This window comes from Heterodontus francisci, chromosome 40, assembly GCF_036365525.1.
Source record: "Heterodontus francisci isolate sHetFra1 chromosome 40, sHetFra1.hap1, whole genome shotgun sequence".
Taxonomy (NCBI): Eukaryota; Metazoa; Chordata; class Chondrichthyes; order Heterodontiformes; family Heterodontidae; genus Heterodontus; species Heterodontus francisci.
This window is the reverse complement of record NC_090410.1, coordinates 12,123,626-12,145,505: the sequence shown is the minus strand read 5'-3', so window position 1 is coordinate 12,145,505 and position 21,880 is coordinate 12,123,626. Positions and strand designations below refer to the sequence as shown.

Genomic DNA, 21,880 nt, shown 5'->3' with positions numbered 1-21,880 from the left:
TCGCAGATCAATTCCGCCTGCTTTCAGTATCAGTCTAGTTAGTACTGACTGTCTGGACTAAGCCATGAAGAACTGCCACCTGGGTGAGGTACCAGAGGATAGGTGGCACATGTGTAACGGTGTCTCAGTGAGAGCCAGTGACCCCTGGCACTATTCCCCGAGATAGTGCCTGAAGGCAAAGGGGCGAGAAAGATTCTAGGGGCGGTACAGTGGCGCAGTGGTTAGCACCGCAGCCTCACAGCTCCAGGGATCCGGGTTCAATTCTGGGTACTGCCTGTGTGGAGTTTGCAAGTTCTCCCTGTGACTGTGTGGGTTTCCTCCGGGTGCTACGGTTTCCTTCTACAGCCAAAGACTTGCAGGTTGGTAGGTAAATTGGCCATTATAAATTGCCCCTAGTATAGGTAGGTGGTAGGGGAACATAGGGACAGGTGAGGATGTGGTAGGAATATGGGATTCGTGTAGGATTAGTATAAATGTGTGGTTGATGGTCGGCACAGACTCGGTGGGCCGAAGGGCCTGTGTCAGTGCTGTATCTCTAAATAAATAAAAAATAAATGAATAAAACAAGCTAATTTTAAGATTTTGAGAATCATTGTTTAAACCCGAAAAGGAATTGGATTTCAAAACATCTCTAGAATGTACTGATGGCTTATAACTGTTGTATAATTACAATTAGTTTTATATCTGTTGTGTCTTTGTGCACATTGATAGTTTAACATACATTCCCTGGAACTGGAATTCTGCCCTGTGGTTCTCTGATAACTGGCACAGAGTGATAACCTTTGATATCCAACAGTATTTGATTGCATCTTATCAAGCTTTATTCTGTTCCCAGTTGGTTAAGGAGATGAAGGAAAGGCATAAATATTAAAGCAGGTCCATAAGCTTTGAGAGCTGCGGTATCCTGGCTTGCAGCTGTACTAAACGGCAACTCTCCCAACACGACAGTCATCACCTTAAACATCACGTTTCCATCCTGCTGCCTGCTCAGTTGTTACCCATTGTGACGGTTATAGTTAATTCTTCCTTTCCGACTTGCTTTGCCTCCCAGGTCCAGTTGTCACTTTGCTTTACCACGAATTGTAGTATTTGCACTATTGCTCACGTCATAATTTGTGGTTTGCACTGTCTCCTATCTCCGGATTCGCATGTTTGCTCTAAGCCCTGTCCCTGGGTTACAGTTAACATTATTCCTCTGGCCCTGGGTTACACAGTTTGCATTATTTCTCTGCCCCTGTGTTACACAGTGTACATTATATCCTGTGTCCAGCTTTGCACAATTCCCTGCCCCTGCTTTAGGGCTGCAAGCAGCATTCCCTGCTGCTGTTTGTATTTGCAGCCTGGTCACGTTGCAGAGCCCGAGGAGGGGCGCGTGCGTCCTATCGCCATGGAAACTGTCAATCAATCGCACCGCCCTCACGAGGCAGAGCACGAGAGCCAAGCACTTGCTGCGGGGGGGCAGCGCCTCTGCCATTGGTGGGAACGCTGAAGGCACCGGCTTCCCATTGGTCCGAGCGGTTGTCAATCGGAGGGAGGCGGGGTGAGGTGTTTGCAGCAGGTTTGGATGAAAGGCGAAGGATAGAGCGAGCGGCAGCGGGAGGTAGGTGGCCGGAGTGGGCAGGATTTACTATTGGGATCTGGGACAAAAACGAAGTGTTACCGCCGTTCGAGGGAGAGAAGGCCTGAGGTCGGGTTGGGCCTCGCGGCTCCGGTCGACGGTCGCTGACAGATGGCGAGGATAGTGGGGACAAAGGCTGGGGGCGGTTAATGGGTCAAGGTTTAGTGTTTAATGTGCGGGGTGGGGCCAAGGCTGGGTGGGGGGGTTAATGTGGAAGGGAGGGGGCAAGGCTGGGTGGGGGGGTTAATGTGGAAGGGAGGGGGCAAGGCTGGGTGGGGGGGGTTAATGTGGAAGGGGGGGTAAGGCTGGGTGGGGGGGTTAATGTGGAAGGGGGGGTAAGGCTGGGTGGGGGGGGTTAATGTGGAAGGGGGGGTAAGGCTGGGTGGGGGGGGTTAATGTGGAAGGGGGGGTAAGGCTGGGTGGGGGGGTTAATGTGGAAGGGGGGGTAAGGCTGGGTGGGGGGGGTTAATGTGGAAGGGGGGGTAAGGCTGGGTGGGGGGGTTAATGTGGAAGGGGGGTAAGGCTGGGTGGGGGGGGTTAATGTGGAAGGGGGGTAAGGCTGGGTAGGGGGGTAAGGCTGGGTGGAGGGGGTTAATGTGGAAGGGGGGGTAAGGCTGGGTGGGGGTGGTTAATGTGGAAGGGGGGTAAGGCTGGGTGGGGGGGGTTAATGTGGAAGGGAGGGGGTAAGGCTGGGTGGGGGTGGTTAATGTGGAAGGGGGGGTAAGGCTGGGTGGGGGGGGTTAATGTGGAAGGGAGGGGGCAAGGCTGGGTGGGGGGGTTAATGTGGAAGGGAGGGGGCAAGGCTGGGTGGGGGGGTTAATGTGGAAGGGGGGGTAAGGCTGGGTGGGGAGGTTAATGTGGAAGGGAGGGGGCAAGGCTGGGTGGGGGGGTTAATGTGGAAGGGAGGGGGCAAGGCTGGGTGGGGGGGTTAATGTGGAAGGGGGGTAAGACTGGGTGGGGGTGGTTAATGTGGAAGGGGGGGCAAGGCTGGGTGGAAGGGAGGGTTAATGTGGAAGTGGGGGGGGGCAAGGCTGGGTGGGAGGGAGGGTTAATGTGGAAGTGGGGGGGGGCAAGGCTGGGTGGGAGGGAGGGTTAATGTGGAAGTGGGGGGGGCAAGGCTGGGTGGGTGGGAGGGAGGGTTAATGTGGAAGTGGGGGGGGGTAAGGCTGGGTGGGGGGGGTTAATGTGGAAGGGGGGGTAAGGCTGGGTGGGGGGGTTAATGTGGAAGGGGGGGTAAGGCTGGGTGGGGGGGTTAATGTGGAAGGGGGGGTAAGGCTGGGTGGGGGGGGTTAATGTGGAAGGGGGGGGTAAGGCTGGGTGGAGGGGGTTAATGTGGAAGTGGGGGTAAGGCTGGGTGGAGGGGGTTAATGTGGAAGGGGGGGGTAAGGCTGGGTGGAGGGGGTTAATGTGGAAGGGGGGGTAAGGCTGGGTGGGGGGGGGTTAATGTGGAAGGGGGGGTAAGGCTGGGTGGGGGGGGTTAATGTGGAAGGGAGGGGGCAAGGCTGGGTGGGGGTGGGTTAATGTGGAAGGGAGGGGGCAAGGCTGGGTGGGGGGGTTAATGTGGAAGTGGGGGTAAGGCTGGGTGGGGGGGGTTAATGTGGAAGGGGGGGTAAGGCTGGGTGGGGGGGTTAATGTGGAAGGGAGGGGGCAAGGCTGGGTGGGGGGGTTAATGTGGAAGGGAGGGGGCAAGGCTGGGTGGGGGGGTTAATGTGGAAGGGAGGGGGCAAGGCTGGGTGGGGGGGTTAATGTGGAGGGGGGGCAAGGCTGGGTGGGGGGGGTTAATGTGGAAGGGGGGGCAAGGCTGGCTTGAGGGGGGTTAATGTGGAAGGGGGGGCAAGGCTGGCTTGGGGGGGGTTAATGTGGAAGGGGGGGCAAGGCTGGCTTGGGGGGGGTTCATGTGGAAGGGGGGCAAGGCTGGCTTGGGGGGGTTAATGTGGAAGGGGGGCAAGGCTGGCTTGGGGGGGTTAATGTGGAAGGGGGGCAAGGCTGGGTGGGGGTTACTGTGGAAGGGGGGGCAAGGCTGGGTGGGGGGGTTAATGTGGAATGGGGGGCAAGGCTGGGTGGGGGGGTTAATGTGGAATGGGGGGCAAGGCTGGGTGGGGGGGTTAATGTGGAAGGGGGGTAAGACTGGGTGGGGGTGGTTAATGTGGAAGGGGGGGGGTTAATGTGGAAGGGGGGGTTAATGTGGAAGGGAGGGGGTAAGGCTGGGTGGGGGGGGTTAATGTGGAAGGGGGGGCAAGGCTGGGTGGGGGGGGTTAATGTGGAAGGGGGGGCATGGGTGGGGGGGGTTAATGTGGAAGGGGCGGCAAGGCTGGGTGGGGGGGTTAATGTGGAAGGGGCGGCAAGGCTGGGTGGGGGGGTTAATGTGGAAGGGGCGGCAAGGCTGGGTGGGGGGGTTAATGTGGAAGGGGCGGCAAGGCTGGGTGGGGGGGTTAATGTGGAAGGGAGGGGGCAAGGCTGGGTGGGGAGGTTAATGTGGAAGTGGGGGGCAAGGCTGGGTGGGCGGGCTTAATGTGGAAGGGGGGGGCAAGGCTGGGTGGGGGTGTTATTGTGGAGTGGGGGGCAAGGCAGGGTGGGGGGGTTAATGTGGAGGGGAGGGGGGGCAAGGCTGGGTGGGGGGGTTAATGTGGAGGGGAGGGGGGGGCAAGGCTGAGTGGGGGGGGTTAATGGGGATGGGGGGCACGGCTGAGTGGGAGGGGGGGCAAGGCTGAGGGGGGGGGTTAATGGGGAGGGGGGCAAGGCTGAATAGGGGGGGGTTAAGGCTGGGTGGGGGGGTTAATGGGGAGGGGGGGCAAGGCTGAATAGGGAGGGGGGTTAATGTGGAGGAGGGGGCCAAGGCTGGAGGGGGTTTAATGTGGGGGGGTTGTTAATGTGGGGGGGGAAGCCATGGCTGGAGGGGGGAGGGGGGGCCAAGCCTGTGGCGGGGGGGTAGGGTTAATGTGGAGGGGTGCCAAGGCTGGGGGGGTTAATGTGGAGGGGGGCAATGGCTGGAGGGGGTTTAATGTGCGGGGGGGGTTAATGTGGAGGGGGAGCCACGGCTAGGGGGGGGAGAGAATCTTGAGGGGGGCCGTGTGTGTGGGGGGGGGGGTTAATGTGGAGGGGGGGACCAAGGCTGGAGGGGGTTTAATGTGGAGGGGGAGCCACAGCTGGTGGGAATTAATGTGGAGGGGGGCCAAGCCTGTAGTGGAAGGGGGGGTGGGGTTATGTGGAGGGGGGCCAAGGCTGGGGGGTGGGGATTAATGTGGATGGGGGCGGGGTTAATGTGGAGGAGGGCAGGGCTGGGGGTGGGGTTAATGTGGAGGTGGGGGCAAGGCTGGAGGGAGTTTAATGTGCGGGGGAGCCAAGGCTGGAGGGGGGGGGGGTTAATGTGGAGCGGGGATAAGGCTTTTGGGGGGCCATGGCTTGGGGGGGCTTAATGTACAGTGGGGCAGGTCTGGGGGGGTTAATTTTCAGTGGGGCAACGCTGGGGGGGTTAATGTGTGTGGGGGGGGGGGCCAATGTGCAGGTAGGCAAGGCTCGTGGGCTGCTTAATGTGGAGGGGAGTGGGGGGGGGGGCCAAGGCTGGGGTTGTTTAATCTGGAGGGGGTCCAAGGCTGGACGGTTAATGTGCAGGGGTGCAAGGCTTGGGGGGGATTAATGTACAAGGGGCCAAGGCTTGGTGGGGGGGAATTAATGTGGAGGGGGCCCAAGGCTGGGGGGGGGTATTAATGTGGAGGGGGGGACAAGGCTTGGGGGATGTTAATGTACAAGGGGGCAAGGCTGGGGGGGGTGGGGGGTTAATGTGGAGGGGGGCCAAGGCTCGGGGGGGCCAAAGCTTTGGGGGGGAAATTAATGTGGAGGGGGGGGGAATTAATGTGGAGGGGGGCCAAGGCTTGGGGGGTGGGGGGGAATTAATGTGGAGGGGGACAAGGCTTGGGTGGGTTTAATGTACAAGGGGGCAAGGCTTGGGGCGGGGGGTAATGTGCGGGGGTGCAGGCGGGGGAGTTAGTGTGGAGGGGGGGCGAAGGCTGGTGGGGGGTTTAATGTGGAGGGGGGGCGAAGGCTGGTGGGGGGTTTAATGTGGAGGGGGGGGCCAAGGCTGGGGGGGCTGGGTTTAATGTGGAGGGGGGCCAAGGCTGGGGGGGGTTAATGTACAAGGGGGCAAGGCTGGAGGGGGGGGAGGGGTTAATGTGCAGGGGTGCAAGGCTTGGGGGGGTTAATGTGGAGAGGGGCCAAGGCTGGAGGGGGTGTGGGTTTAATGTGGAGGGGGGCCAAGGCTGGAGGGGGGTGGGTTTAATGTGGAGGGTGGGCCAAGGCTGGATGGGGGATTAATGTAGAGGGGGGGCTAAGGTTGGGGGGGTGGGGTTAATGTGCAGGTGCAAGGCTGGTGGGTTAATGTGAGGGGGTGCAAATCTTGGGGGGGGTTAATGTGGCGGGGTGGCAAGGCTTGGAGGGTAGGGGTTAATGGGGAGGGGGGCTAAGGCTGGGTGGGGATTAATGTGCGGGGGGGGCAAGGCTTGGAGGGGTTAATGTGCAGGGGGGCCAAGGCTGAGGGGGGTTATTGTGTTGGGGGGGTTTTAATGTGGAGGGGGGGCCAATGTGCAGGGAGGCAAGGCTTGTGGGAGGGTTAATGTGCAGGGGTGGGGCAAGGCTTGGGGGCTGCTTAATGTGGAGGAGGGCCAAGGCTGGGGGGTGGTTAATCTGGAGGGAGTCCAAGGCTGGGGGGTGGGGGGAGGTTAATGTGCAGGGTGGGGGCGATGGTTAATGTGGATGGGGGACAAGGCTGGGGGTGCGGGGATATGGCTTGGAGGGGTAAATGTGCAGTGGGGGCAAGGCTGCGGGGTTAATGTGGGGGGGGGATTAATTTGGAGAGGGGGGCCCCAAGGCTGGGGGGGGTGTTAATGTGCGGGTGGGGGGGGGGGGGCAAAGGCTCGGGGGTTAATGGGTGGGGTGCAGCCAAGGCTGGGGTGGGTTGCTGGGGGTGGGGGGGGGGCGGTGGGTGACGTTAATGGAGGGGGGCAAGGCTTGGAGTGGTTAACGGAGGGAGCAAAAGCTGGGGGGGATTAATGCTGGTGGGTTTAATGTGGGGGGGAGTGGGCAAAGGCTGGGGGTCTGGCGTGGTTAATGTGGGGTGGAGTGGGAGATAAGGAATTGAGTTAAGTAAGTGGGCAGTTTCCAGTAAACATGGACTGAATTGCCAAGTGTTCTGGGGAGGGGGCTGTTGGTGATGTTGCATCTGTACTCGATATGGGATTAGTTTATTTAAAGAAAAAATTTAATGAACTGTTTATCGGGGAGGACATAGTTCAGTTTGTGCTGCTTCGGCAGGTCTGGATGGGGGAAGAGGAGGAACTCTATGCAGAATTGGAAACCAATATTCAAGACCAGGATTGTATTTGTCCCTGATCCATTACTGAGAGAAAGCAGGGACCGAGTGGTTAAAAATACCAGCATGTACCCCCTGCAGGGCCTTGAGCAGAAGAAACTGCTATAGCAGGGGGCCTGTTATTTAAATTGTCTGTAGGTTGCATTTTTAAAAATCACTTTGTTCTGATTCCCTTTAAATTAAATTTAGATTTTACATTTCATTCAGTCTCTCTGTGCTCTCTGAGTGGATTGCAGATTAAACCACAATGGCTGCTTCTATGCAGAGGCTGGTGACTGCCTAAATGTTGCTTCGCCTGTGTTATGCAGGCTTCTTTACCGGTTATAATTTCAAGAAGAAACAGAAACTCGGATGCCCGGTGAAAAATTATGCAGTTAATTTATGATCTTTCCCATTTGAGTGTCTTTATTTTTTTTTTCAAAATAAAATCCCAACTGGTTTGCTTGAGCATGCTCACCGTAGATTGCATTCTGCATCTGGCCAGTTGTGCTGTTTGTGGAAAGCTGGCCCTCGTCCAGTCACTTTGGAGAGCTCTTGTCACTTTCTAGTAGACCAGTGCTGGGCAGGGACGGTGAATAAATCGCTAATCTGCATGCTCGCTCGAGGAGACCAAATAATTACATAGAATGTACAACACAGAAAGAGGCCATTTGGCCCAACTGGTTCATGCCGGTGTTTAAGCTTCACGCAAGCTTCCTCCCGTCTTCCATCATCTAACCCTATCAGCATAACCTTCTGTTCCTTTCTCCCTCCTGTACGTATCTAGTTTTCCCTTAAATGCTTCAAGCTACTTGCCTCAACTATTCCATGTGGTGAGATGTTCCAAATTGTCATAGGTAGAGAGAGTCATAGAGTTATACAGCACAGAAACAGGCCCTTCGGCCCAACGTGTCGACCATCAAGTACCCATCCATTCTAATCCCATTTTCCCAGACTTGGCCCGTAGCCTTGTATGCTATGGCGTTTCAAATGCTCATCGAAATACTTCTTAAATGCTGTGAGGATTTCTGCCTGTACCACCCCTTCAGGCAGTGAACAGTGTAACAGTTCTCCGGTAAAGAAATTTCTCTTGAATTCCCTGTTGGACTCATTAGTGAATATCTTTTATATTTATGACCCTTAGTTTTGGACTCCCCCACAATTGGAAACATTGTCTCTACACCTATCATAACAAACCTGTTTGTAAGTTTTATTAGGTCACCTCTCGGCCTTCTCTTTTCTAGAGGCCCAGCCTTTTCTGATGACTATAACCTCTCAGTTCTGGCATTGCCCTTGTAAACCTCATTGCCTCTTCTCCAGTGCCTTTATATCCTTATCGAAAAAGATGGAAAGGGGGAAGAAAAGAACAATGCCAGGTCCGTCTAAGGATACATGGAGGGACCGAATGAGCAGATTTAAATTGCGTTGCCTCGATGTATTAGAAATGCTGTCGTTTGCATTCCAATTCCAAATGCAATGAATAATAATCCTTTTCATTCTGAATACTTCAGCCTTCAGTGAAACATGTCTCTGGATAAATTGCCCATGGCCAAAGGCTCCAGCAAAGGTCTGAAGGAGGGGATGAGCAGGGTGTCGGTCAAATTGGAGAATTTGCCAGATGGTCGGTATGGACAAGCCGAGAAAAGAAATCCTATGGGAAGTGTTGGGAAGAACCAACGGGTGTTGCTTGGAGAGTCGGAGAAAGATTCTGGATTTTCAGGTAATGGGAAGCACAGGGGATTCAGCAAAGATTTGGAAAGCTCATTATAGCCCCTTTCTTTCTGTAGAATTTTGCAATAACCTTGTTTAACCATTGGATTAGGATCCTGAAGGAGACTGGGTGCCATATTTACCAGTTTACCCATTTGAGGTCGGACAGTAGATGTTGAGTGACAGCACTCAGTTGCAACTGTTGGGATTGCAACAAGCAGCCTGTAGCCTGTATGTTCACTAGAATGGGGGACAAACCTTTACCAGTATAACATTAGGAATACACCACATGACATCAGAGCCTGTTCAATAAGATCATGGCAGATCTTCTACCTCAACTACACTTTCCCACCCTATCCCTTGATTCCCTTAGTGTCCAAAAATCTATTTGATCAGAGAATCATGGAAAGTTTACAGCACAGAAAGGCCACTTGGCCCATCGTGTCTGCGTCGGCTGAAAAACGATCCCACCTTCCAGCATTTGGTCCATGGCCCTGCAGATTACACACTAGAGGTGCATATCCAGACTCCTTTTGAATGAGTTGAGGGTTTCTGCCTCAACTACCCTTTAAGGTAGTGAGTTCCAGACCCCCACCACCCTCTGGTTGAAAAAAAGTTTTCCTGATCTCCCCTCTAATTTTTCTACCAATCACTTTAAATCTATGCCTCCTAGTCACTGACCTCTCTACTAAGGTGAATAGACCCTTCACCTGCACTTTATCCAGGCCCCTCATAATCTTGTACATTTCAATCAGATCTCCCCTCAGCCTTCACTGTTCCAAGGAGAACAACCCCAGCCTATCCAGTCTTTCCTCATAGCTGCATTTTTCCAGTCCCGGCAACATCCTTGTAAATCTCCTCTGTACCCTCTCTAGTGCAATTACATCCTTTCTGTAATGAGGTGACCAGAACTGCACACAGTACTCAAGTTGTGGCCCAACTAATGAGTTATACAGTTCCAGCATAACCTCCCTGCACTTGCATTCTATACCTTGGCTAATAAAGGAAAGGATTCCATATGACTTCTTAAGCACCTTATTGACCTGTCCTGCTACCTTCAGGGATCTGTGGACACTCACGCCGAAGTCCCTCACTTCTACACCTCCCAGTATTTTCCCATTAATCGTGTATTCCTTTGCCTTGTTTGACCTCCCGAATGCATCACCTCACACTTCTCCGGGTTGAATTCCATTTGCCACTTTTCTGCCTATCTGACCAGACCATCAGTATCCTCGCTATCTACCACACAGCCAATCTTTGTGTCGTCTGCAAACAATCTGATCATGCCCACATTTACGTCCAAATCGTTGATATATACCACAAAAAAGATCTCTTGAATATACCGATGTCCTCTGGGGCAGGGAATTCCAAATACTCACACCACCTGAGTGAAGAAATTTCTCCTCAGTCCTAAATGGTCAATCCTTTATCCTGAGACAACAGCCGCTAGTTCTAGACAGGAGGAAACAGCCCCTTGGCATCTACCCTGTCAAGTCCTTTCAGAATTTTCTACATTTCTTTGAGATAACCAACAGCAGAAAATGCTGGAAGTGCACTCTGGCACAGCCAGCCTTTGTGGAGAGTATAGACAGGTTAATGTTTCAGCTGTGGACTCCGTTTCAAAACTGTTCCACACCTGAAAAGCAAACTTGTCCGTTCTTTCCACAGATGTTGGCTGACACACTGAGGGTTTCCATTATTTTCTGTTTTCCAATACCTGCAGGATTTTGCTATTATCCCTTTTTTAAAAAAAATCTAGCACATCTGTCCCTCACCTGTTCTGAAAGCAGAATTAACTCCAACCCTCAGCGCCCCCCCCTCGGACAACTCTCCACTCTAGGTTGCAGACATGACGGTCGGTGTATAATTCTTACAGCTGCATAACCCATTGCAGAGAAATGCTGTTTCCATGACTTCAGATTCCTCCCATCCCCTGTGGTTTTCTATTGTGTTCGAGGCCATGGTTATATTAGGATCAGAGCTGTTCTTGCATCTGCTCCTGCAGGGCAGGTCATGGATGTGCTTCTATCTTGTGCTGTCGTCTGTCACATAATTAGATTTAAAAGGCATTTAATGTAATGACTTGTTAGCAAAGACCATGGATTTAAAGGGGCTGTCGGGAGGTGGATACAACTTTGGATAAGAGGCAGGGAGTAGTAGTTAATGGTCATTTTCATACTGAAGGCAAGCATGCTGTGGTATACAGTACTAAATGGCAGCATTTTAAAGGGGGTGTAGGAGTAGAGACCTGGGGGTTCAGAAGCACAAATCTTTGAAGGTGGCTGGTCAAGTTGATAAGGCTGTTTTTAAAAAAGCTTATGGGATCCTTGGTTTTATTACATAGAGGCAATAGAGTACAAAAGCAAAGTAGTTATGCTAAACTTAAAAAAAATAAATAAATACTGGTTAGACCTTCAGTTGCAGTATTGTATTCATAAGAACATAGAGAATTGGAGCAGGAGTAGACCATATGGTCCCCCCTTCAAGCCTGCTCCACCATTCAATAAACTCATGACTGATCTTTGACATTAACTTCACTTTCCTGCCCAATCCCCATATCCATTGATTCCCTTAGAGTCCAACGATCCTATCGATCTCATTCTTGAATTACTCAACAATTGAGCATCCACCGCCCTCTGGAGTAGAAAATTCCAAACCCTTGAAGAAATTTCTATCCTCCTCAGTCTAAAATGGCTGACCCCATATCCTGAGACTGTGGCACCCCCTAGTAAACCTACATTTATGTAACACTTTGTCTGAGAAACATTCCAAAGCACATTGCCTACAAAGAATTACTTTCGAATGCAGTCCCTGCTGTGTAGGAAAACATGACAGCCATTTTGTACACAGCAAGATCCCACAGGCGGCAGCTAAATGAGTGGCCAGTGAATTTTTTTTTCTTTGGTTTGTTGGCTGAATTCTGGAAGCTATGCTTTAGGAACGATGTCGAGGCCTTGAAGAGGGTCAGGAGGAGATTTATTAGAATGCTAGCAGGGCACAGGGACTTGTTACATGGCGAGACTAGAGAAGCTTGAATTATTCTCTTTAGACCAGAGACGGTAAGGGGAGATTTAATAGAGGTATTCCAAATTATGAAGGGCTTTGATAGAAACTTCCCACTGGTAGGAGGGTCATAACTAGAGGACGCAGACTTAAAATAATTGGCAAAAGTATCAGGGTGAGATGAGGAGAAATTCTTTTACACAGCAAGTTGTGATCTGGAGTGCACTGCCTGAAGGGGTGGTGGAAGTAGATGCCATAGTAACTTTCAAGAGGGAGTTGGATCAATACTTGAATGGGAAGAATTGCAGGACTGTGGGGAAAGTAGGACTTTGTTTTGCCCCTTCAAAGAGTCGGCACAGGTATGATGGGCTGTATGGTTCCATGGTCAGCAGGCAGAGATTAGTTTCCATGATGATTTTTGGAGCTATTTGATCCTTACTTAGTTTGTATTGTCTCTGCATCATTTTGTTAGCTGTGCCACTTTTTCTCTGCCTTGTTCTCAGACTCGGGCTCGGAATATCTGAGTGCGCTGGAACAGACTGACTCAGAGGATCAGTCCTCACGCAAGAGGCCAGCAGTTTTCAATCATGTGGAGAAGACCACTGCTGCACAAAGCTCACTCTCCAACTTGACTCCTGTCTACATTGTGAAGAATGTCCTTCTGAAAGAGGTACAGACCCTCCCTACTCCACAGTCCTCTATAGTAAACCCTCTTAAGATGTGGGTCGGGCCAGGAAAAATGTAGGGACACATCATGCAGTCATGGTCTAAAAGGGGCGTACATGGGTAGACTCTGCAGCTTCACCTAACATACACTCTTAGAGGTGAGTGCAGAGGTCACTTTGAGAGCAAATGGTTTTAATAAATGACATGTGGACTGCTCTTGTTCTCTGGAGAGCCTGAGTTGGCCTCAGTGCCCAAGGCTAGTAGTGGGAGGGATGGATCAGCCAGTGTTCCTGATCATTACAGTGGCCCTCTTACTGGAGATCTCTCATCTGTGCTTTGATCTAGTGAGGAGGCTGTGATGCCACCCCATTGAGAATAGTTTGCCAAAGCTTGCTGTCTAGATTCACATTAAAATGTGGCCCTATGGAACTGTACCCCAGTGGGAGTGATTGCCTTCAGGACAGGAGCAGGAAAGGCCTTGCGAATGAGAAACAGTTGGAGTGGGTAGATGGTGTGGATCCTCTGCTTGCACGCTGGCAAATGAGTGTTGTGGACAATAGTTCCCATTCACTAAAGGGCAGCTCCACTTTCTGTTCAAAGCACTGGGAGTGAAAATAGTAATACTCAGGTTATGTGAAAGGTTTAACACCTCGGTAAGTTGTAACCATCTCAGCATGTTCAAGCAATATTGACATTCATTTCAAAGAGAATATTTGTTTTGTCAAGAGAAAGACACTTGCCAGTGAAAGATCAAATGGCCAAGACCTACTCTGCCTAGTTCCAGTTTTGTAATCCAGAGCCAGGATTCTGACTTTGTATTGGACTAAACCAGAGAAAACCCTCTACTACCGATAGTGCTGGGAATCCTGGCCGAGCTATTGTTATTCTGTGTGTTCACTGCTTGCACTGGGTGCTCACTGGCAGTTGCCATGCAAATGTTGATTAGATGCACTGATTCAATATTCATGTTAAATTCTGTCTTGTTGCACACTCGCATTGAATAGATGGGTGACTTGCATGGAGTGGATGCGCAGGGGCCAGTTGTACAGTCGCAAGCAGCGGCGATCCCGTTAAGCCATTAGATTTTAATTCTGCTTTTCCTATTGGTGTTTTGAACAGCCTTTGTCCGTTCCAACAAGGAGCCAGCTTGTTCGCGCTCAGCTACAGACCTGGGGGAGTCGACACTCGCTTGGTGCACCAGCAGGCCAGACCCGAGTGGTCTTCATCCGACAGCCTTTGGCAACTTCTTTGAAATCCCAGAAGACTGAGGCAAAGGCCACCTACCTTCCGATATTAAACTCCTACCCAAGGATAGCCCCTCACCCAGACAAAAGTCGGGACGACAGTGGCAGCCAAGTTCAGATGGGGTACCGTGTGGCTCAGGATGACAGGACAGCAGATCACAGCAAGAGCACACGGTTGTGCCTGGACGAGGCGGGAATTCCCTTGCAGCAAACTTCCAGAAAAGACCAAACCTCGCATGTAGCACCAGTGGGCAACTGTCGGCAAGCTGAGAGTGCTCAGCAGCCATCCTGGTTTGGAGTAACAAACTTAAGTCAGTTTGACCTTTCGGTCTCCCCATCGCCGGTACTCTCTCCAAATCTTGGTTCTCAGTCTGAATCCTCGGAGTCTTTGTACTCCTGGTCGTCGTCCTCCTCCTGCTCTTCTTCCTCCCCCTCCCCCTCCGTATTTTCCCGAGCTCCGAGCGCCCAGTCACCCGGTGGCGACACAAGACCAGTTACCAGAGTCTCCAGGCGGGCAGTCCCCAGTGCTGCCAAGCAGCGGCGTTTCCGCAACACAGTGGAGATCCTGAGCCGGTCAGGGCTGCTGGAGATCACGCTGAAAACCAAGGACCTGATCCGACAGAACGGCAGCGCCCAGCAGCAAATTGATGAGCTGAAGGAGCATGTCCGGCTCTTCTGCAGCGCCGTGCGGAGCAGTGACTCGCGGGCCCTGCTGAGACTGCAGGAGGCCATGAAATGCTCCGGGGGTTACATGCCGACAGACAGCAGCCTCTCCACCACCACCACCTCGGCCACAAAGCAGACGCTTGAAGCCACTTCCGAGTGTGCGCCACTGCCTTGAACAGGGGACCTTGGTGAATGAAAGGCCTTGTATTGGTGGAGGTTGCTGTGTGGGGATCAGGCAGGAAAATGGAATTGAACTTATTGAATGATGGAGCAGGCTCGAGGGACTGTACGCTCTACTACTTTTGCCTGTAACTGTCTCCTACAAAAGTGACCACGGATACTGGGTGCGTCTGGGGTTCTCCCAGACTCCAGATTTAAAAAAAAAATTCTCCTTTTTACAGGTTTTTACTCTCTTTGCTATTTTAGCAGAGGCGGTTGAGTCTCCACAGAAATGTATTTATTTGCTGTAAGTTCCGAGTTGGCTGAAGAACTGTCATCGCTTTTTGTTTGACCGGTTCCCATGGTAGTTCTGCTGGGATGAGATCTCAGTTACTCGTAATGCTACTTGTGCTGGTTTTGGTTCAGAGCAGCAGACCTGGTGTTAACTGGTGCACAAGAACACAGCTTGACCCCTCCCTCGTGGTGCATTAGCATGGCTCAGCAGTCAGAAGATCCAACTTTCAGGGGAGAACCACAATGTCATGAGTGCTGTCCTTTGGGCGAGACATTTAAACCGAGGCCCGGCCTGTCCCCTCAGGTGAATGTTAAGGATAGCAGTGTACTGTTGGAAGAGCAGGGGAGTTCTCCCAGTCATGTGGTCAACCTTCCTTCCTTTGATCAACATCACCAGACAAAAACCCAGGTTGGCTGCTGATTCATCTCGCTGCACTTTGTGGAACTTTGAAGTGCATGATATGGTTGTAATGATTATCAACATAAGTCACTGATTTCACAGTAATTAAATAGACATGTTTCTGACCAGGAGCAAGGTTCAACATCAGGATGGGAATTTTTAGTTTAAGCATTGGCATGACCTGTAGCAAGAGCAGGAGTGACAAGTGGGCGGGACTTAGTTTGTGAGCCGTAGAGTTTCTCAGTACATGGTCGTGTTCAAGGTGTGATTTAGACTTGAGGTTCAGGCCCTAATTAGGCTGTGGGAACTGTAAATAGTGCAGCACAGGCATCAAGGGAAGGACTCCTTGATTGTGACCTATAGAGCTGAGGTATTGCCTGACCAGGCGGATGTTAAAGATCCCACAGCAGTTGATCAGCACTGCTAAAGTTCAGATCAACTTGTTGATTTATTTCATTATGGGATCTTGCTGTGTGAAAGTGGTTGCCATTTTCTTCTACATAAATAATTCACTGTACATGAAGCCCTTTTGAGAAGGTCCTGATAGATGCAATGAAATGCTGTTATAAATGCAAGTCTTTTGATTAATCTGGACAGAGGCTTTCCCTTTGTCACTGACTGAGTCTTGCATTTGCAGGAAAAGTCAGACATTATTAAAAAAATAATTTCGCGTATGTATTGGCACAGTCACCAGTCCCAGAATTGGGAAGCCTCCCTCATTCTCAGTCTGACTTTGTGCAAGGGGTCTCCTGGGTCTGGTTTAGTTTTTTTTAAATATAAAGTTAATGTTTGGGGTAGCTTTGTTCCTGATCTGTAGAAACAAATTGTTCAGGTTACTGGGAAAGGAGGTGAGGTTCTGTGCATTGGGGGGGTGGGGGAGAGAGAATGGGTCTGAGTGTGTTAACTGTTACCAATTTTTGTACAGTTTCTGCAAATAAAGTTTGAGTGGACATTTTGGAGATGTTAATTTGTTAAGCTGCATTGGAATTTATAGTGGAAAAAGTTGATGGGATTTGCTTGCCGATTTTAATATATTGTAGATTATGGTGGTATGATCTGAGAGGCAAGGCAAGGGAACTTTCCACAGCAATCTTCGCATTAGGCCATTGCCCTATTTCTCCCCTCTCCCTAGGCTCTTGTTGAGCTGTGTGCTTGGAGGTACACAGATTCATTTTGTCCCTCACTCCCATCCCCTTGGATTGTGATCGGTATTGCAGGCAGCCAAAGGAAGCCGTGACTGAAATGCTGGTGGGTGAGGAATGGGCAAAGCTGCTTCATCACAATAGGAACCTTTGCCAGCTGCAGAATGATGCACAAGGAGAGGAGATAACCTTCCAGGCCAGTGACCTAAGCAATAGGGTGGCGATGAACTGCAGGAACTATTCTTGTACTCTGTGCTGTATAGGTATAGCTGATTAAACTCCAGCAGTACCCTAACCCTTTGCTTTGCCAATCTATGCTTAAGCTCTCTAGGCTTGGGTATTTTAGGATGAGTCCTTGAAGGAAGCAGACAGATACCATGTTCTTACTGCCTCGTTCCTAAATGGCATCTAAACAGTTTGACCAAAAATCCTAGTTCCTGCGAACAACTCACAAGTGCCATCCTGTGACTGAAGGTAAGTACTACAATGAAGTTAGATATCACCGCAGTGCCCTAAAATAGCTGCAATCTGACTGCAACTATCTCTGTCTGGAGGGGAGAGGCCACCATTGTCCTTTGCGGCAATAGTTTACAATAAAATACCCCAAGGTAGAGAGACTATTTGGAACATCTGCAGTAGTTTATTTAAGTGCAGCATTTTCTTTTAAGAGGGTAAGACTCTGCACTAGGATGGGTTCACTGACAGGAAGCTGGCTCTGTTTCTCAGTATCAAGCTGCAGATGGAGCACAACAGCAAAAACACCTGCTGGAATCATGGAGTGATACTTCCCTCGGAATTCCTGCTGCGTGTAAGAGCAAATGTGGGAGAGACCGTACCTCCTACTCCCTCTCCAGTGGGACTAGTCAGTAAACTCCCAGCAATTTGAAGTGCTTTGAGACCCATTGACGTGTTCTATAAATGCCTCTGCCTGTCAGTCATGGAGTGTAAACTAGAGAAATATTAAAGACGTAAGCAGCCCAGCGGTTCTATTACTATTTATTTGGGTATTAGTTAAAGTCAATACAATTTACTATGCGTTACTAATTCTATGCAAAGATTCTCCATGATGTAGGCTGATTTTCTGCTGTCGGGAACACGATTCTTCTCTGATCCTCCTCTTTAACAGTAGAAATCCCAGTCCTACAAACACAGGTGGGCATTGTCAAACAGTTTGTAATAAACTCATCTTTTTGACCACTAATTCTTCCCCCTCCCCCGACTACCCCCATTGACAATTGACTCCCACTGCAGTTTACGTCAGCATCAGTCAGCCTCCGATGTCTCACCTAATTGATCATCCTTCATGTACGAGCCGAGCCCTGGAGAGGCAGCAGACAATTCAAATGTAGGCATTATCACAATCAAACCCAATGCGCGCACATCCTTACGAGCAGGGGTCCCTGGCCAGTGATCAGGAGCTGGAATCCTGGTTGATTTTCCCCTCCTGCCTTTATTTTCTTCTCTAAAGGCCAGTTGTTTTCCACTTACTGCTGCCCTAGCACAGATCAGCCTAGACATGAGGCAAGTCTGGAGTTCTCATGGATGCTATAGCCTAATCCCACACTGGGTGTGGCAATAGTGGAGTATACTGGAAACACAGGAGAGATGCCCATCAGACAAACACTAACTTGTCTGTTCTCTCTGGTGCTAAATGACTTGAGTGTTTCCAGCATTTTCTGTTCTTATTCCCAACTACTGCTGGCAGGAGGGGGTGTTGAGAGAAGAAGCCACCTTTGTTATGTAAACAGCATTACATAATCTTGAGTGCTCTGCTGTGCCAGCTGACACAATAGATAAAGATAAAACAGTGTAAAGAAGTCAAGTGCACTTACCACTGTTGGCATTTCCACAAGTTCTGTTGCCAGATGTTGGCTCTCCCTCACAATTGATTTTGGGAAAAATCCAAGAACTGCTGACTGTTCCCCGAAATAATCACCTTGAACCTAAACAGAGACACGGGTCAGTTTCACCGGCCCATCTCTCAGGCTCTGGTCAGTCTCGCGCAGACACCAGACAGACACTGGCAATAGGCACCAAAAGTGCCAAAGTCAGTCCCAGAGCCAAAAGTTAATGAGGGGCAGCAATCTGTCCCAGCACTGAACACCTAAACAAACTCACAGTGCCTTGCCAGAAATTGCATCCCTTCCCTTTCAGTTTTCCATACACGTAAACGATCTGTCCTTGACGGATGTTGATGAACCTGCAGTCAGGACCAGTGTAATCTGCCAGTGCTCGGCCCATTGAAATTGGATCTACAAAGAAAACACAATGTTTTAATAGAGTGTAGCCCAGGTATTATTTATCAGCCTTTTGAGGGGAAGAAGTCCTGATCTTTATCCAATGCACGTGTTTGGATCTTAGCTGTGACCATTCTTTTAAATCTGCCAACATTACGTGTCTAGGTCCACACGACAAGAACAGTGAAGCCAGGCACGAAATTGCACCTTCAGCAGAGAAACAGGAGCCAGTGATGAACTGACATGTCCAGCAACGACCCCGAGTGAAAGCTGCCCGCATCAACACAAACAAACAAGGATTGTCAAAGTGAAATCAGCTGCTTTTTTTTTGTAATTCTGTTCATTCTCCAACCACTGGAAAGAGTCTCACCTTATTCACCATCAAAATTATGACGAGTTTTCATACTACAAGGAGAAACTGTTCCCATTGGCAAGAACGTTGAAAAATAGAGGACTCCGATTTAAGAGAATTGGCAAAAGAGCTGGGGGGAGGGTGGTAGATGAGACCTTTTTACACAGCAAGTTTGTTATGATCTGGAATGCACTGCCTGACGAGCAGATTCAACAGCAACTTTCAAAAGGAAAATGAATACTTGAAAAGGAAAATTTCACAAGGTCAGAGAGTGGGGCTAATTGGCTAGATTTTTCAAAGACAATACAGGCACAGTGGGCCGAATGGCCTCCTGCAACATGGAATGAAAAATATATTTCCAGTTGTTGCAATTTGTTTATTTCTTGGCTTAACAAGATTTTTATTCGATAATGCTGCTACCTCCCAAGGTTTCATTTAAGCTGACTCCCACAGTTCAGCAGATACCGTTTAGCTTAGCTGCATTGAGAATTACTCACGGCTGCATTCTTCATCGGCGCACAGCTTTCTGTCTGCCAGTTTATGCATCACTTCGCCCCTAGTGGATAGGACACCACCAGCGCAGAAAACAATCACACAAAAGGCCGATGCTGTCAGAGACATCCCAATCTGCATTTTGTTGCATCCACCAGAAATTCTAAACCCTCAGCGAAAGGGAGAGCAGAGACAGCTTTGGGTAAAATACTGAGTCTGTGGCCTCCCAGGAGCCCCGGCTTAATGTTTGCTCAGCTTAATGAATTGGTGTAGCAAGCCAGAAAAACTTTGCGGAATGTCCTTCCCGACAGGAACTGGCCTGAAGCACAAATCACAAGAACAATCGCCCTTTTATAAACTCTAAGCACGGCTGTGTTTATACCTTCTCAACATGGTATAAAAATATTTCTCTAATTCTGATGTTTGATTTGAAAAGCTTGTTTGGAATATTGAGTGGTTTATTTATTTATTTTTTTAAAAAAAGGTTTTATCTTCTTTAGGAAGTATTAGAATGAACCACACTGGCAATACCCCTCACACCTGACATCCTTAAGCACATCAGTCCCTTTCACACTACTTGTTAGATTTACTAGCACTGGGAATGGTTCAAAACTTAAGTTCAGTGCTAAACATTCCCAGAGCAAATACCTCACTGAGTAGTACCTCAGCAAGAACAAACTGCGTGACTGACTTCACAGAGTTGCAAACAGCAAAGAGAGCTACCAGCTCAATCAGGATGAAGACTAAGCATAAGATGGTCTGAACTTTTGTACAAACTATCTTAAAGTTAACAAAAGGGAAAAACAGCGTTACATACAGAGTAAAGCTCCCTCGACACTGTCCCCATCAAACACTCGAAGGGCAGATACAGCTTGGGGTTAAATATAAAGTACCCTCTACAAAGAGAAAAAAGAAAACGGGGTTAGATACACAGTAAAGCTCCCTCTACAATGCCCTAACATGAGTGCCCCTACTGTCCTGCTTCACTTCCCTTCAGACATTAGCGATTTGTGAGATCTGGCCTCTTTGAAAGAAAATTTAAAAAGGTGTTAGATAGAGGTCACTCCTGGATTGGTGCCATGTGCCCACACTAGGATCAGGACTGTCATCTCCTGAACTCTGTGTTGGTATCACTAATTTCAGCACCAGTTCTCATGGTCCCCTCACTGGAAGACTTATTGAAAGCCCAGAGAAATGGTGCAAACTGATTATTAAAGCTGTTCCTTCATGATTTCTGCCAATGGGAGAAATTCCCTCCCCTCAGAATATAAAGGGGAAAAAAAAAAACAGGTTAGATGCAGAGTAAAGCTCTTTCTACACTGCTCCATCAAAGTCTTCTAGGGCAGGTACAGTAGTTTTGATAGACAAAAGCACTCCCTGCACTGTCCCGCTCTCCCTACTACGCCAGTGTAACAGATATCTATTTCCCACACCAGCTTTCCCATGACTGGTTAAATTGCCAGTTTTCTGCTGTTGGTCAAAGCTGCTGCAGAACAGATGGAGACTATCCACCATTGCAGGTAGGACCCTTAAATCAGGTAATGTTGTTTATGAACCCAGCTCTCAGGTGAAAGTATGACTCCAGTACCTCTACCACCCACCCTTTCAGCGAATTCCCAGTCAGCACCAGCTACTAGCATTAACTCTCCAGAACCACGTCAAACAAAGCAGGGAACATATGTACTAAACACACCTGTGTTGACTTCAGTCTCAGTAGAGACATGCACCAGCAGTGTGGGACCCACTCAATACAGCCAAGAAACTGGACCCTGCCATCTTGCATTGCCTGAGTCAACACAAACAAGACCTCATCTTGCACAGGATAACACTCCAAACCCTCACTAAGGATCAGAATTTATTTTGGAACTGGGTTAGAAAAAGGCAACAGAAGCCTATTTGATGCAAGTCTTTCAGGTACAGCTGTGACCACACTCCTTGGTGCCTTTTACCAGCTGATCTAAATCTGGAAACTTTCTGTCCCTGTTGTGCTGAACACACCGTTCCAAGGACTGCTCACAGTGGCTGCGGCAGGAGTGAGCATCTTACACTGTAAGAAACAGGTTGATTAAACCATGCTCAATAAATGGAGGTGTGAAGGGCTGGTGCCGCACTTCAGAACTCCAGCAGCTTTCAGTGTGCACAGTCCACTCACTCTTTCCTGCCCTCCCTTACTTATTGGGACATCATGCCAGCCCCTCCTCAGCCCCATTACAAGATACCACTGTTCAGCAAGAATTTGCAGGCAGTGCAAATTTCCATTTCCACCCCCCCATTGATCAGTTCCAATAGGTTTATACCACCAAGTCAGCATCAGCTCTTGTTCTTGTATAATGCACAGGAGGTAAAAGGGATCAGTTCATTCCCATCTGGAACTGTACAGCCCCCATGTGTGTCAGCTCCTTGTCTCTAGAAAAACTAAGATGATCTTAGAAATGTCTTATGATTGGGTTTGATAGTGGAAGCTTTCTGTCTAATCTTATTGTGGGTGGGGAGGGGGGGAAAAAAAAAAAAGAGGGGGAGTCCAACACTCAGGACCATAAGTCACTAATAAAT

At 49.8% G+C, this 21,880-nt stretch overlaps 2 protein-coding genes across 4 annotated transcripts; one reads left to right on the top strand and one right to left on the bottom strand.

Moving 5' to 3' along the window:
• The first annotated feature begins 1,521 nt into the window (after positions 1-1,521).
• LOC137353084 (CLOCK-interacting pacemaker-like) lies at positions 1,522-17,196 on the top strand. 3 transcript variants are annotated; one of them, XM_068019058.1, is made up of 4 exons: positions 1,522-1,600; positions 8,474-8,682; positions 12,179-12,345; positions 13,461-17,196. In XM_068019058.1, exons 2-4 carry the CDS (start codon positions 8,487-8,489, stop codon positions 14,424-14,426), a joined length of 1,329 nt encoding a protein of 442 aa, XP_067875159.1. In that variant the 5' UTR covers positions 1,522-1,600; positions 8,474-8,486; the 3' UTR covers positions 14,427-17,196. The 3 variants fall into 3 exon arrangements, with proteins under 3 accessions (XP_067875159.1, XP_067875161.1, XP_067875160.1); XM_068019060.1 differs by having other exon boundaries at positions 1,600-1,687; XM_068019059.1 differs by lacking the exon at positions 1,522-1,600 and adding an exon at positions 6,763-7,117.
• Positions 17,197-17,230: 34 nt separating this feature from the next.
• Positions 17,231-20,078, bottom strand: LOC137353088 (melanoma-derived growth regulatory protein-like). Its single transcript, XM_068019064.1, has 4 exons — positions 19,333-20,078; positions 18,365-18,498; positions 18,079-18,189; positions 17,231-17,386 (listed from the first exon to the last, which is right to left on the bottom strand). Exons 1-4 carry the CDS (start codon positions 19,466-19,468, stop codon positions 17,366-17,368), a joined length of 402 nt encoding a protein of 133 aa, XP_067875165.1. The 5' UTR covers positions 19,469-20,078; the 3' UTR covers positions 17,231-17,365.
• Positions 20,079-21,880: the final 1,802 nt, after the last annotated feature.